The 14,541-nt window shown below is 40.2% G+C and overlaps 2 protein-coding genes across 4 annotated transcripts in view; one reads left to right on the top strand and one right to left on the bottom strand.

The window, feature by feature from the left end:
- The window catches only part of ALG5 (ALG5 dolichyl-phosphate beta-glucosyltransferase), a 20,364-nt gene extending 14,682 nt beyond the window's left edge, over nt 1-5,682 (bottom strand). The window contains exons 1-5 of the mRNA XM_090132906.1: nt 5,523-5,682; nt 4,599-4,770; nt 3,128-3,174; nt 2,389-2,457; nt 1,262-1,354 (exon numbers count right to left, since the gene is read on the bottom strand). Coding sequence (XP_089989032.1) covers nt 1,262-1,354; nt 2,389-2,457; nt 3,128-3,174; nt 4,599-4,770; nt 5,523-5,600 — 459 coding nt within the window. The 5' untranslated portion in view covers nt 5,601-5,682. The remainder of the gene's footprint in view (nt 1-1,261; nt 1,355-2,388; nt 2,458-3,127; nt 3,175-4,598; nt 4,771-5,522) is intronic.
- EXOSC8 (exosome component 8) lies at nt 5,664-14,541 on the top strand. 3 transcript variants are annotated; one of them, XM_090132907.1, is made up of 13 exons: nt 5,678-5,763; nt 6,102-6,138; nt 6,777-6,799; nt 7,262-7,301; nt 7,682-7,745; nt 8,928-9,001; nt 9,593-9,638; nt 10,637-10,742; nt 10,827-10,872; nt 11,128-11,224; nt 11,966-12,086; nt 13,807-13,913; nt 14,330-14,541. In XM_090132907.1, the coding sequence occupies exons 1-13, from the start codon at nt 5,747-5,749 to the stop codon at nt 14,443-14,445; spliced, it is 894 nt and encodes a 297-aa protein (XP_089989033.1). In that variant the 5' UTR covers nt 5,678-5,746; the 3' UTR covers nt 14,446-14,541. The 3 variants fall into 3 exon arrangements, with proteins under 3 accessions (XP_031471664.1, XP_089989042.1, XP_089989033.1); XM_090132916.1 differs by lacking the exons at nt 13,807-13,913; nt 14,330-14,541 and adding an exon at nt 13,200-13,800 and having other exon boundaries at nt 5,666-5,763; XM_031615804.2 differs by lacking the exons at nt 6,777-6,799; nt 7,262-7,301 and having other exon boundaries at nt 5,664-5,763.

Genomic DNA, 14,541 nt, shown 5'->3' with positions numbered 1-14,541 from the left:
GGAAAGGAGGATGCAGTGCTATATGTTCTTCTAACTTACTTTCAAAAGAATTCAAGAGATAATCTCAAATTAGGTCTGAGAAGTAATACAGTGTCACTGCAAAACATCCATGATGCAGCAGGTTTTGTAGCCTGTTTTGCCACATTCTTGACAATGAGATCTTTGATGCTTATTGAAGGGCAAGAAAAATAGGAGAGGGTTTGCCAAATGTACTGTCATAACTGAGCATGTGGGACTTAAAAAGTTATGAAGGGACCCCACTCTACACTCTGAACTGCAAAACTATATCACATACACAATCAGCCTCCTTCTGGAATAACTAAAAAATAACTCAATGACTCAACATCATGCTTTCTCCATTTGTTATATATGAAATACTAATGTTCCCTAAAAAAAATAAATTAAAAAAAACCACCCAGAAACTGTACATGCTAAAGATACAGCTTAAAATTTGCATACATGGTATGCATGAGTAAAAATATTTGTGGAATCATAACTAACTTTACATTTTACAGTTTCTCATTAGGCTCATAAAGGCTCTGATAGCTCACAAATGATACCATCCTTTTCCATAAGAGTACAGTGTCATTTATCCTAGGAAAAAAATGTTCTCTCCAAATGTGTAGCAGCTATTTTATGTTTAAGGATAGGGTGATTTTATGACAAGATCTATGTGCAAATACTAGTATGTGGAAGCATAAATTCTGCCTGTTCTATGAAAGACAGGTGATAAGCAGTGGGCTTAAAGTACAAACTCTATTGTACTTTTTTATTTAAAAAAAAAAAAAAGAAGAATGATCATAGAATCATAGAATGGCCTGGGTTGAAAAGGACCACAATGATCATCAAGTTTCAAACCCCCTGGTATGTGTAGGCTTGCCAATCACTAGACCAGGCTGCCCAGAGCCACATCCAGCCTGGCATCCAGGAATAAGGCATCCACAATCTCCGTGGGCAACCCGGAAAACAATACTTGCAAACTTCATATTTCCTCTACAAAACCTTTAATCTGTGAGGGTATTTTTTTTTCCCCCTCACACTGCAAAGTCATTTCTGAGCAGAACAAGAATATGAACATTACATTCCCAGAATCTAAAATAAGTCGATTTTGTAAAGAGTTTTTGCTTCAGTTCATGGAATTTGTATGTAGGAGTCATTTTGTTACTATACTGAATTCAAAACGTGTATCAGCACAGCTGTATTTTCTGCATATTTGGGTACAGGTAGTTCAGACAGAGAAGGAGATGAAAGTATCAATTACCATCCTGACTGCTCCTCCTTTCCCTCGATTTTTTACCAAAGAAAGCACTCGCACTTTGTCGCTTCCGTATTTCTTGCAGTACTTCATTGCAACCTGATAGACATACAAAAACAGCATAAAACAGAAAAAAAACTCAAGGTAGAAGTTTACAATTGCTCACCCTTTCCTTTTTTTTTCATTTAATAGCACAGAGCTATAATCACTTCAGTCTCAACAAATACACAGCCAGTGTTTGCTGGAGTCTGTTTGGGAAAATAAGAAGTAGTTCACAGTCAATACAATAAGTCTGAACGAGGTATTCATATTCAGGAAGCACAGGATATTCCTCCAAGCAATTCTAAACCCCATTTACTGAAGATCAGAAGGCTCCCAGTCCTAATATAATTTATACCACACTGTTTCAGACCTTTTATACTAACACAAACATTTAAAAGTAAAGTAATTTTCTACTACTACCACCTATTTCTCACTCGTCTTTACCTACTTCTCACTTGTCTTGCTGCTCTCTGTGGTCTTAAACAAAAATTCAGTGATGTAAAATCCCATTCACACTGCAGGGATGTGTAGGTTTTGTTCCATGCTACGGGGGAAAGAAAGCATGAGCTTTTTCCTCTTGTCTTCTCTAACAGTTGTTGCAAATCAATATTCATTGAAGTAGAAGAACACAGGGAAACACTGAACATGTGGGAAACACTGCTACTGGCATTGGGATTTTTAACTGAACAATGTCATGAAAGACATGGCAAAGAGATAGACAAAATGTCAGCTCTCCTGTCAATCAAAGTATGAACCAGGTACCTTAAAAGGGGTCTTATGCTTTCTCGTGATTCACATCACACTGCACGTGAAGAATACTTCAGAAGTTGTTTATTGAAGCTAGGATTAGAACTTCTAGAGTTTCAGCTGCAGGAAAGTGTCTGTCACATCAGCCAATTAAGAATATGAGCATTTGAAAAATAATTATATGTGTATGCTTATGTATATGTGATATTCATACTGCATGTAGGACCATAACAGAAAACGTTCAGAAATATGAATTTGAATCAATTATTTCAAGTGCCAAAATACATCATTACTGTATTTCGCAACTGCAATGTAAAAACTCATACCTCTGGTTATTTCCTTACCTCTGTGGTCTGGTCTTTACTACCATCATCAACCACTATTACTTCATAAGTGAAGGAAGGGTTTCGTTTCTTAAAAAAAAAAAAAAACAAACAAAAAACCAAATAGTGCATTGCATGCCATTTCTGAAGTTCACAGTAGGCCTTTCAAGCATCAGCATTCTTTGTGTCTGGCAGTTTTCAACTCATCCACATGTGTCAACTCATCCAATATTACACAGTAAATTTGCTAACATAGTTATTTTATTGAAATAATTTTGCCATATTTGATGCCTCTTCCATTACACTGATTGTCATATTTTTCCTCAACAACTCTTTGGAACTGAAAAATCAATTTAATTTATAAAAACACGAAAGCTCAAAGCAACATGACTGCTAAAACAGATAAATAAAACCAAACACCTTCTTAACTCAAATAACCAATCCTAAAGAAGAACAAATGTTTAAAAACTGGTTGGGACCAACCAATATATAGTTTAGAATGTTAAATGTATCGTTTATCCTCATCTCTGTCTTGGAGCAATATCAGGCATCATACAGTAGCACCTTCAATTTAATAAAAAAAAAAAAATAGCCTTACAGCATTCTATCCAAAAGAAAGTGAACTGATAAGACACATGTTACTTCCAAGAGTCTGTGATACTGCTTTAACATACACCAAAAAAACAAAGTTAATAGATCACACACTTCTTATACATAACACATAGAAAGACAGCATTTTTTGAATGCAAAATTAAAATACCTGTCTTTTTTCTAGATAATCCAAAGCTTCATCCATCATAAGAGGTACTAGAGGAAAAAAAGAAAAGATAATTAGTAGATTATAATAGGCTAAGCCACAAAGGCACCAAAAAGCATCATTAGCACAACCAAGCTGACAACAACCAGAAGGGTAATATGAGCGAATTGCCCCAATCATACAACACTAGTGAACAAGTTTACCTGCGATTCAAAGTCCTTTCTGAATGCAAAAAAGGCAATGAAAAAAATCATACATGCACAATGACATAAAATCATTTCTTTTAAAGATAAGAACCAATATTCCATTTTGAATTAGGTAATGATATGAAGTATTAAAAACATGAAATTCTCCAAGACAGATCCTGTAAATCAGCACTGATTTCTCCTCTTCAAGCAAAGTGACGGACATCAAGAAAAGTTCCCAATGACAGTCAGTAGTATGTCCTCTCTTACTCAGGCTGTTAGCCATGATGATGCCAAAGAGTAGGCAACTGATTTATCTGCAGGTTAGAAAAATATTCAGCCTCATGGCTGCCTTTGGTTCAAGTGAGTATTCTGTCTTCAAAGAAAGAGATAACTAAGTGAAAAGCACATGGAATGTGTGAAGTCCTTGCTTACTGCAAGTATGTATGGAGAAGCAGGACTGAGAAATGCACTCTTCTCTAGAAAGGTCAAATTCTTTACTGTGAGAATGGTGAGGTACTGAACAGGCTGCCCAGAGAGGTTGTGGATGCCCCGTCCCCAGAGGTGTTCAAGGCCAGGTTGGATGGGGCCCTGGGCAGCCTGGTCTAGTATTAAATGGGGAGACTGATGGCCCTGCATCAGTGGCAGGGGAGTTGGAAATTCACGATCCTTGAAGTCCCTTCCAACCCAAGCCATTCTGTGATTCTGTGAAAGGGTCAGGTGTACCTCCTGTCCATGTCTCTCTCAATAGAATCCTGAACAGCTCAGTACTTGCACTCACCAAGAACAGGAATAACGTCAGCTACCACACATCAACAACAAGTACAGCTCTAGATCTTAATGATTTCTATCAGATAGGAAAGCACTCACTTTTTAGTATTTTGTCCTCATAAATAAGGCCACACCAAATAACAGAATGAGAGCCAAGAGATCACGCTTTTCCTTGCTGTCTGAGACTGCAGCTGTTGCTTACAGAGTAGGAAGCTCTCTAATTAATTTTAGAAGTCTGTTTCTACATCATGCCTTATAGCAACTACTGGGGCAGTAAGCAGCTTTTTGCTGCAATTTATTAAAATAAAGCAGATTGCTACAAGTGTTCCATGCTATTTTTAGCATAAGAAATCAAATTACACAATATCTTAATTTTGAAACTCAACATAGTTGGTCAGTTTTCTGGAAACTATGTACAGGACTGTCAAACACTACCACCAACAGAAAGTGACCTCTGCATTATCACAGTAACAACAGGCTTTACTTTTTTTTTTTCCTCAAAACAAGACAAATCTTACACCGGTCTTCCTCATTGTATGAAGGCACAACAACAGAGAGTTCTTTTGTAGGGGGGTCGTGGATACTTGGTACAGGTTCTTTCCTGCCTTCAGCACTGACGAAGAATTTTTCTTCTGCGTGTCGGTGGAGGGTTGGCATTTTTACTGCGGTTATGTGAGCAATCATACAGACCTGTAATAAAAAAGAAGAGAAAACCTTTTGAGCTCTGTTTATAGAATCATAGAATAGAATCATAGAATGGCCTGGATTGAAAAGGACCACAATGATCATCAAGTTTCAAAGCCCCTGCTATGTGCAGGGTCGCCAACCACCAGACCAGGCTGCCCAGAGCCACATCCAGCCTGGCCTTGAATGCCTGCAGGGATGGGGCATCCACAGCCTCCTTGGGCAACCTGTTCCAGTGTGTCACCACCCTCTGGGTGAAAAACTTCCTCCTAAGTTTTCCTACCAGCATCCTGTTAAAGGTTTATCTAACTGCTGAACGCAGTACAAGGGGCAACCAAAGATATTCTGGTAACAAGGCAGATCGAAAGTAGAGGATTTTATCACTGAGGTATAGAGTGAAAGGGGGTTGAAAGGGTCATCTAGCCCAACCTCCTGCAACGACCAGCCAGGTCAAAGTGCTCGGAGCTTGAACCAGCCCGACCAGGGATGCTTCCAAGAACAGGGAACCCACCACCTCTCTGGGCAACCCGTTCAGCGCACAGACTGCACCAGAGGGCCAGAACCCTCTCGTGTAGCGGCTGCCACCGCACGACACGGTTCACCAGTCCTGATCACGGAGGCGGGTTTTCCCCACGGGCGCGGTGTGAACTCCGTCCCCCACGGCACCTCGGACGAGCACAGCCAACGGGACCCACAGCCAACGGGACCCCAGCCCCGGGCGGCCCTCTCCCCCCACGCGGGACACCCGCAGCTCTCACCAGGAGCAGGAGGAGGGCGGCCAGGGCCGCCAGCACGGCGCCGAGCTCGGGCAGGGACAGGGGCAGCGGTAACGCCATAGCCAGGTGGCGGCAAGGAGCCGCGGCTCCAGCGATGCGGAAGCCGCCTTTTCCCCGCCCCGCCGCGCCGCGCCGCCAGCTCGGGCTTCCGGGCCGGGCCGCTGCGCAGGTCCGGAACTACGGCCGCAAAGGACGGCGGTGCCGCCATGGCGACGGCTTTCAAGTGAGTCGGGGGGATCCCCGCGCCGGGACGGACCGGGTCTGCTCGGGCCGCGCCGCTTTCGGGAGGCGGCGTGGGGAGGGCCGGGCTTCTCTTCTGGAAGCCGCTGGTGCGGGGTTAATCGGTGACGGGGCTTCGCGAGGCCCGTGGGTGGCTGCGTTCGAAGCAGCGGCGCTCCGTGGGACCGGGAGCTGCCCGGTGTTTCGGGGACCGCGCTGCTGAGCGGCTTTGCTGCCCGCATTCGTTCTCAAGTGATGTGTTGCTGAAGTTCCAGCTTGCTTTTCCCTCCTGCGCTCTCCTTGGGAGCTTGCACGTGAACCCCCCTTTTCTGTCTGTTTTAGAACAGTGGAGCCGCTGGAATATTACAGAAGATTTTTGGTGAGTAAAAGATGGTGTGCTCGTATACGTTGATGTTTGCAGTTTTCTTTTGCGCGCATACGGTTTTTAAACTTAGAATCATACGATCATTAAGGTTAGGAAGACCTCAAAATCATCTCACCTACCAGCAATGCTGCCCACTGCACCATGTCCCTCAGTGCCTCGAATGTCTCCATGCATTTCTTGAGCAGGGACGGTGACTGCACCGCTCCCAGGCAGCCCCGTTCTGGCACCTCAGTGCTCTTTCTGAGAAAAAATTTCCTGCTACCCAACCTGAACCTCCTCTGGAGCAGTGTAAGGCCATCCCCTCTCGTCCTATCACTGCTTTCCATAAGAAGAGGCCGACCCCCACCTCAGCACAACCTCCCTTCAGGTAGTTATAGAGAGCAATGAGGTCTCCCCTGAGCCTCCTCTTCTCCAGACTGAACAATCCCAGCCCCCTCAGCTGCTCCCCATCAGATTTATGCTCCAGACCCTTCATAGCTTTGTTGCCCTTCTCTGGCCTCAGTGTCTTTCTTATCTACGTGGAAACCTGAAGCTGTGAGAGAAAGACATAAACCTTGTCAAATTGGGGAAACGTGGTCATGAATCTTCAAAACATGTCTTTCCTCCTGCTTATGGTATTGGTACCACCACAGGTTGTGTTCCTGTTTAACTGCAGGTGAGTAAATACTTTCATTGGCTTTGTGTCTCTTTTAAAAAGGGCTCTCGATGCTGCTAAATGCTAATAGAAAATATTCCTACTGACTGCTCACCATAACTGTGAAGGAAATCTGCTAACTTTCTGTCATGCAATCTGCACGACAGAAATAGTTGTGCTGACTGAAATAGTCTTTACTTGGAAATGAGTACAGTATTACTGCACTTCTTGTAATTAAACCAAAAGTCTCTGATTTTGGGGTTGGAGATTCATGATCCTTGAGGTCCCTTCCAACCCTGGCAATTCTGTGATTCTGTGATTTTTGAGAAGCTTGAACTTGTGATGAATAGTAGTCCAGCTCTAACATGAAAATGAACTGATGCTGCTTTTAATTTAAGATTCAGGTTTTGTTGTACAGTGTCTGACTTGGCAGTATTTAGAGGTGTTATGTTTCGTCTGATTCACTCTGACCTTCATTGTCAGAACTCTGCTGGGTGAGAGTAAGGAAGGGAGCTGTACACAGGTAAAAACTCTCATTTTAAGTCATTAATGAGTATCCATTTCTGGATGGTTTTCTGAATCTAGCCTGTAGTACTTATCCTTGAGACAGACAGTCAATCTGTTATATTAATCTTCTAAATAAGTTAAATAAAAAATAATAATAATAATAAATAAAAAAATTGATCTAGAAGCTCAAAGCGAGTATCACTTGATAGAAAAACAAATTGGAATAAGATCGAGCTTGCCCTAGCAATTTTGTAACTATATTTCCACTAAAAGAAAAAGAATGCTTAATTTTTTCCTTTAATAAACACATTGTTCTGTTGTTTGATATAATATGCTATGTTTGGTCTGTTATTTAATTGAATGTTTTCTAACTTGACCTCTGTAAATTTTGTTTAGAAAGAGAACTGTCGACCTGATGGGAGGGAGTTAGGTGAATTCCGAGCAACCACTGTCAACATAGGTAAGTACTTTTTTGGAATGTCTTTAATGATTCTACAGTTCTTTTTAGGGACATGGCCTAGTGGTGATGGGTTGACAGTTGGACTAGATGATCTTAGTCATCTTCTCCAACTTTAATAATTCTATGAATAATAATAATGAGAGTAGTATTAATCTCATAATAGCCAGGACACTTAATGATTTGCTTTGATTTGTCAGTCTTCATGGTGCTCACATTTTGAAACAAGAGAGAGCATTTTTATTTGTAGTTCCAAAGAACGTTAAAGATAACAGCATGCTCACATCTATTCAGTGCTGCTCCTGGGCTGGCGTGCAAAGCATTATTTAGGGGGTCTTGGAAGCTTGTCTCACCTTGTTTCAAAGGTGAGCAGCTCACACTGTAGATGCTGAAAGCAGCATCTGTGTCAACACTGACCAGTGAACAGTCAGTGCCTATCACCTTGAGAGAGAGCTCTCCCTGCTTCTCTTTTATTCGAAGCCTGATGAGCAACTGTCTCAAGCAGAGGCAAGATAACTCTAGGCAGTGAGCAGAGACCTTACCTGCCTTTCTTAGACATCACTTTCTAAAAGCACTGTGCAGGTTAGCATTAAACTGCCATGGAATAGCTGCTGATCATTGCTCAAACTGACACTGCAGGTTTTTTCCTTTGTCTAACATTGCCTTTTCATGAGGTCTTGCTGTAAGCCAGTCAGAAGGTGATCTTGTCAGTGCCATCCTCGATTAGTGGTTTGAAAGTTTTCCCCAAGCAGGATTGTGTAGCATTTTTACCTGTTTGTGTGGTAAGAGATACGTTTTCTTGTAGTAGAACACTGAGTGCTTTTAATTTAAGGGATATTTTTAGTTCAAATTTGTATTAATGAGCCAAAAATAATATTGTGATCATGGGAAAATTGGATCAAGATAATGAAGCAGACTTACTTGGTAACATTTTGGGGGAAAATACTAGAAATACATTTTGGATAATGGATTCAGCAATTCTTAGCTTGAATTTTAGGATTGCTAGTAATCCAGTATTTTGACCGTTTGTTCGAAAGGGAAGCTCAGTTCCCATCTTGGGTCCATCAAGACTTTGCTGAGACTGTTTAGTTTAGAATAATAGAGAATAAAAACTGTAAAGGTGGATGTTAAGGCCCTTCAGATGAAAAAGAACAGATTTCACTAAACAGCGCTTTCTTTCTTCAGGTTCAATTACAACTGCAGATGGTTCTGCCTTGGTGAAATTGGGAAATACTACAGTAATTTGTGGAGTGAAAGCGGTATGGTTGGTTTTTATTTTGACTTGTATGTTAGCTGAATTTGTACACTCATTTGTAGAATGCCTCTCCCACAGATTTACAGTAACATACCAGTCAGGCAGAATTACAGTCTTTCACTGGAGTTACTTCAAACCTAAATAATAATTATTTAGTTATCCAGTGAGACTCGTACATTCAGAGAATGTGTGTTTTTGTGATGTGTGTTGTGCACAGGGGGGGATATACAAAAAGATATAAGAGCTTTTCTTAAGAAATAACAAACAGAATAATTGGTGAGTTCCTTAAGATTGATCCGTAAGTGGGTTGGTGAATAGCTGGCTGAGCTGTTGGGTGCCCTGTTGGCTCAGCTCTGCTGGTGGCCTGCCATGAACCTTGAGACAAATCACTTCACACCCCTGCAGCGAGAAGTTTTCCCATCAGTAAATTAAAGACAGTTTGCTACCTATGAACTTGCAATCAACTCATTAAAAATAGTTCTTTTAAATCTAATTGTAATAGTAACTGGGAAGAAAATGATACTTCATAAACAAAATAGCAGGAAAATCTTTTTGAACAGAATTCAACTCTTTATTTTTACCTTTTTAATTCCAGGAGCTTGCTGCACCTGCAGTAGATTCTGCTAATAAGGGATATATTGGTAAGATTTTGGTATCATTCTTATTCAGATCTTTTCCCTTCGGCTAAAGGGCTCTAATCATGAGACACTCATGAGAGTGCTGTGAAGGCCTCTTAAAAGAAAGAAAATAGCTAGAACTGTATTACCTTCCCTGAAATCAGTTTCCAAATTGGCATTCAGGAACTGCTTCTGAAATTTCAGAACTCCCCTGCTCTGCTTGTGAGTTTTCCATGCAAAGATATCTTTTCATTCCTGGTTCCAGCCGAGGTTGAAAATAAACGTCCCCTGGGGGATAAGTGTGTACGTAAGGAGGAGGAAGGTAGTTCATCTCTGCACAGCCTTATACAGCACTGTATTTCAAAGGCATGCATTTTTTTTCTTGAAGTCTCAACAGACCAAAAGTGCTTCTTGTGAAAAGAGTGAATTAAAATCTACTTACTTCTTAGGGAACTCTAGAAATCAAAGTACATCTGCATTCCTGTATGATTTTTAACTCTGTGGAACTGAGATCATCTGCAAAGTATGTTGTTTGCAGTGAACTTGATTCTGGTCTCAGGTTTTCTGCCCCCCCCCCCCACCTATGACTGTTTATGCATGTTTTTGCTTTCAGTCAAAAGCATCAAGTTTTAACCATTGAAGAAGAGCAGACAGCATACCAGTAAAGCCAGGCAGTGGAGTGAATATGGTTTTGTTTCACGATCTAATTAAGAATGCTTAACACTTATGAAAGAGTTTGTATGTGGTCATGATATTCATAGCAGGAATACAAGTGGAAAATGGTACATATCAGTATTGGCTTTTCAATGGAGTATGTATTTCCAAGTACAGACTTGTAGAAGTCATTTACTACAAAGCCATATTGGATTTCTTTTATGAGGGGAGAGGTGGAAAGGCTTGACTGAAAAAGTCTTGGTTTTACCTTTTGTTTCAAGTATATAAAATGGCATTAGAAGTACATATTGTCCTATTTCTATTTATGATTTCCCATTAGTTTACAACTAATGATCTTTGTTCCCCAGTTCCAAATGTAGAATTGCCATCTCTCTGCTCAACGAGGTTTCGCTCCGGACCTCCTGGTGAAGAGGCTCAAGCGGCAAGCCAGTTCATTGCAGATGTGATTGAAAAGTAAGAGCCATTGTGCTGCATTTAAAATACAAAAAAACTGCAGGATGAAGTTCTGTTCCCTGGTTTACACTCATTTTATTTTAGTTCACAGATAATAGCAAAAGAAGATTTGTGTATTGCAGATGGCAAGGTAAGTTCTGTCTCCAAATGAAGAGGGTCACGGTAGCAAGATCAGAGTGTTAGAACTTTAAAGAAAATGTGGGGGGTTGTAGATTTTGTTGGCTTTGTCTTTTAGTCACCATAGCTTGATTTCTGTTTAAAATGCAAAAATCTCTTTCTCATGTGAGAAATAAGCGTATTTATTCATGTGGCCAGTGTTTTCTTAGATATTGCACTATTTATTTAGCTGCTGTAATATCTCACGTGTGCAACCCTTTTTTGGTAGCTTGCTTGGGTGTTATACTGTGATATCATATGTCTGGACTATGATGGGAACATCTTGGATGCCAGTACCTTTGCTTTGTTAGCAGCACTGAAAAATGGTAAGTCTTTCGTGGAGTAAAACACACTGTGACTACTGCTGCTGGCAGAAATGGTCACTAATCTAAATATCTTACCTTGTTCATCTTCCTTTGTTCGTCGATTTTGTGTAGGCAGAGTAAGTTTGGAGCTTTCTTGTTTGGCAGAACAGAATATTCCAAGCTTAATGCATTATAGTTTGAAATAAGTGTTTTCATGCATGCAATATATGGATCGATACCCACAAGATGTAGGAAGGGCATAAAGAGAAGCTTACAGTAAGGCTTCCTTTCTTAGCGTGACCTGCATGCCTTTGAATTCCTATAGCTACTAGCTCTTGATTTCCCTGTCTCCAATACTGTGTGGGTTGGCAAAGAGCTATCTGATGATCAGATTGTGTCTGTCTTCTAGATTTATGAAATGTCTATATGTTCAGTAGGCTTTTTGGGTGGGGAAAAATGTTTTTTGTTAAAGATATTTTAAGTGTATGGTATTTGGAAGCAGAAAATGCTTCTGTGTAAGGAAGAATATTAAATACTTGCTTGAACAGGTAGTTGTAAGTTAAACGCTTCCATTGAATTTAAAAAATGCTTCGTACAGGAGCACCAGTAATGTAGCCACAATTCTATTCTCATCTGTTTTCAGTGGCTTACCAATATGACAATGGAACAGCTGAACTTATTTCAATAGCCTTGGATATCTCTAGGCCTACTGAAAACAGCAATGCTTAATATCGTACCAATGCAATGCTTTCATTTCTTCAGTACAACTGCCATCTGTTACTATAAATGAAGAAACTGGTTTGTCCGAAGTTAATTTAAAGCAGAAGAATCCCTTGGCTATCAGAAAACATCCAGTTGCCACATCGTTTGCTATATTTGATGAGTAAGTCTGTAACTGTTTCATACTTAAAAAACTGCTGAGTATTTAAAAGAAGTAGCAAAAACCAGAAGGTGCTTTGGATGACAATTCTGCATGTCTCATCCACTTCTGCTAGTGAAGAAATTCGGGCAGGCCTGTTCCTCTACCTTTTGCTTCAAGGCCTGTCCTGCTGACCTGTAGTTGTGTTATGAATGAATATGCAGCAGAATGAAACAAAGTCTGTCCAACTTCTTCCTGTGACTGAATGGTTTCCCAGCCTAAGACAAGCTTGAAAGTAGTCTAGGATTGAAGTTTCTGGAACAGGTATTGTATGTTTATGCAGTATATTTGAGACAAAAGAATGCTAGGAACACTGATAATCTTTTAAAAGTGTGTATACATAACTGATATAAAAGATGGTAATTTTTGAACAGCTTATATCAAGTATTTGTCAACAGAGGAACTACAAAATACCGGTCCAGTTAGAACAAAATCTCTTGATAATGGAAACATATTTACCCAACTTGAAATATGACCAGCATTCCTAAGTCCTTGTTCCTGTAGGTAAGGAATCTGAGAGTTCAGAGTAATCACATTTGATAGCTTGATTGCTCACCTGAAATTGTTTATTGGCTCTTCATTAGTCTGTTCAGTATGTGTTCTTTTGCTCCATAGAATAAAAGTAGGAAACCACAACTATTATTTACTGTGCTACAAAACTGATTAAGTACTTAAGAGAGGTTTACAGTACATGAGATGGAGTGAGGGGAGTGCTAAACTTGAAATGTCATCCAAGTGATACCAAACTTAAAGTGGAAAACTCTCAATAACTTAAATGTTTTTATTAATGGCTTAAATATTGGTTCTTGAACCTGACGTTTGATGTGGACTGAAAGTGAGGGAATTGGGATAACGTGACAGGGAGACAGTTGGCAGGAGATTATTATTTGCACATAAATCATGTATTTCCCAGTTGACCAAAAATTGCCTCTGGAAGAAAGTTTTCAGTTTGGTCTTTGTTTACTTCACTAAAAATGAGTGTTGCATCGAGTTGTTTAAGAAGTCTTACTTTCTTAAGAGTGTGTGTGTGTGTGTGTGTGTGTGTGTGTTTCTGAATTCTGGCTTACTTTTCTACAGAATGTTCATGGGATCATAGAATGGTTTGGAAGGGACCTTAAAGCCCACCCAGTCGCAACTCCCTGCCATGGTAATTGCCCCTCACCAGCTCAGGCTTCCCAGGGCCCCATCCAACCTGGTCTTGAGTGCCTCCAGGGATGGGGCACCCACAGCTTCTCTGGGGAGCTGTGCCAGTGTTTCAGATTTCATGAAAACTTCACATACAGTTTTCCTTGTTGAGATACATGCACTTCAGTATTTTTAGATTCTGTGCTATGGATGCAGCTTAATATTAGTAATGCTGGTGGTGGTTTTTGCAGGTTTTTCTTGTGTGGTGTTTGTTATTTTTTTAAAAGAGAAAACCAAGGCTGAACTGTGGTTGTTGGGCTTCTCTGAAACTTGCACAAAGATGCATTCGAACAGTTAATATTTTAACAGACATCCATCCATTATTTGTGGTTTTTTTTTTTAGTTGGTACGGTGCGATAAGAAAATAGATAAGCTTGAGCACTACATCAGCCTAGAAGTATTTTGTAAGACTACATTAAAATTAATTAGTAACATTTTTTTGCAGTGATATTTATGGTACATCACATTCTAATGTCTGTGTATGTTTTTCTTTCAAAAGCACATTACTCATTGTTGACCCAACTGCTGAAGAAGAAGACTTAGCAACTGGAACAGTGACTGTTGTCACAGATGAAGATGACAGACTTTGTTCTGTCCACAAACCAGGTACTTCCAAGCTTACCACACAAGAACTAAAGAAGAGGGTGGTCTTTTCTTGACCTGTATGTTATGTACCTGCATTTCTTTGTAAAATGTGGGCCCTTTATGATGACAGATTGCTTAAGTACTGATTAAACCACTTACTGTTAAAATCCATCTTGAAGGAGGCAGTATGACTGATATTAAAAAGTCATAATTGGTCCTATGTATAGCAAAAGGCAGACTTTGAGTATGTCTACATTTTAGCCTTAATGTTTCTTTCCTGTGCTTGAAGTTATAGTTGGGGAAGCTGTGTAACTCCCCAGGTGAAAACTGCTGGCTGGGAGAACTACTGTATTAATACTTCAATTTGGAAAATACAATTAGGGATATGTAACAAAGTACAACTGGAAAACCATTTTTTTTTTCCTCCCAATTCTTAGGTGGAAGTCCTCTGACAGGAGCCAAGCTTCAGGACTGCATCAGCAGAGCCATTACGAGACACAAAGAAGTAAAGAAGCTGATAGACAAAGTCATAAAAAGTATAAAGCCCAAGTGAACAAAAAGATCTTTTCAAAAGTGGATTTATAAAAATTGTATTTGTTACGGTGTTCACAAATCTTTTTATACTAAATAAACAAATACTAATACTACA

This window comes from Phasianus colchicus, chromosome 1 (assembly GCF_987193195.1).
Source record: "Phasianus colchicus chromosome 1, bPhaCol1.hap1.1, whole genome shotgun sequence".
Taxonomy (NCBI): domain Eukaryota; kingdom Metazoa; phylum Chordata; class Aves; order Galliformes; family Phasianidae; genus Phasianus; species Phasianus colchicus.
The sequence above is the reverse complement of the archived record's forward strand: the minus strand, read 5'-3'. Positions and strand labels throughout refer to the sequence as shown.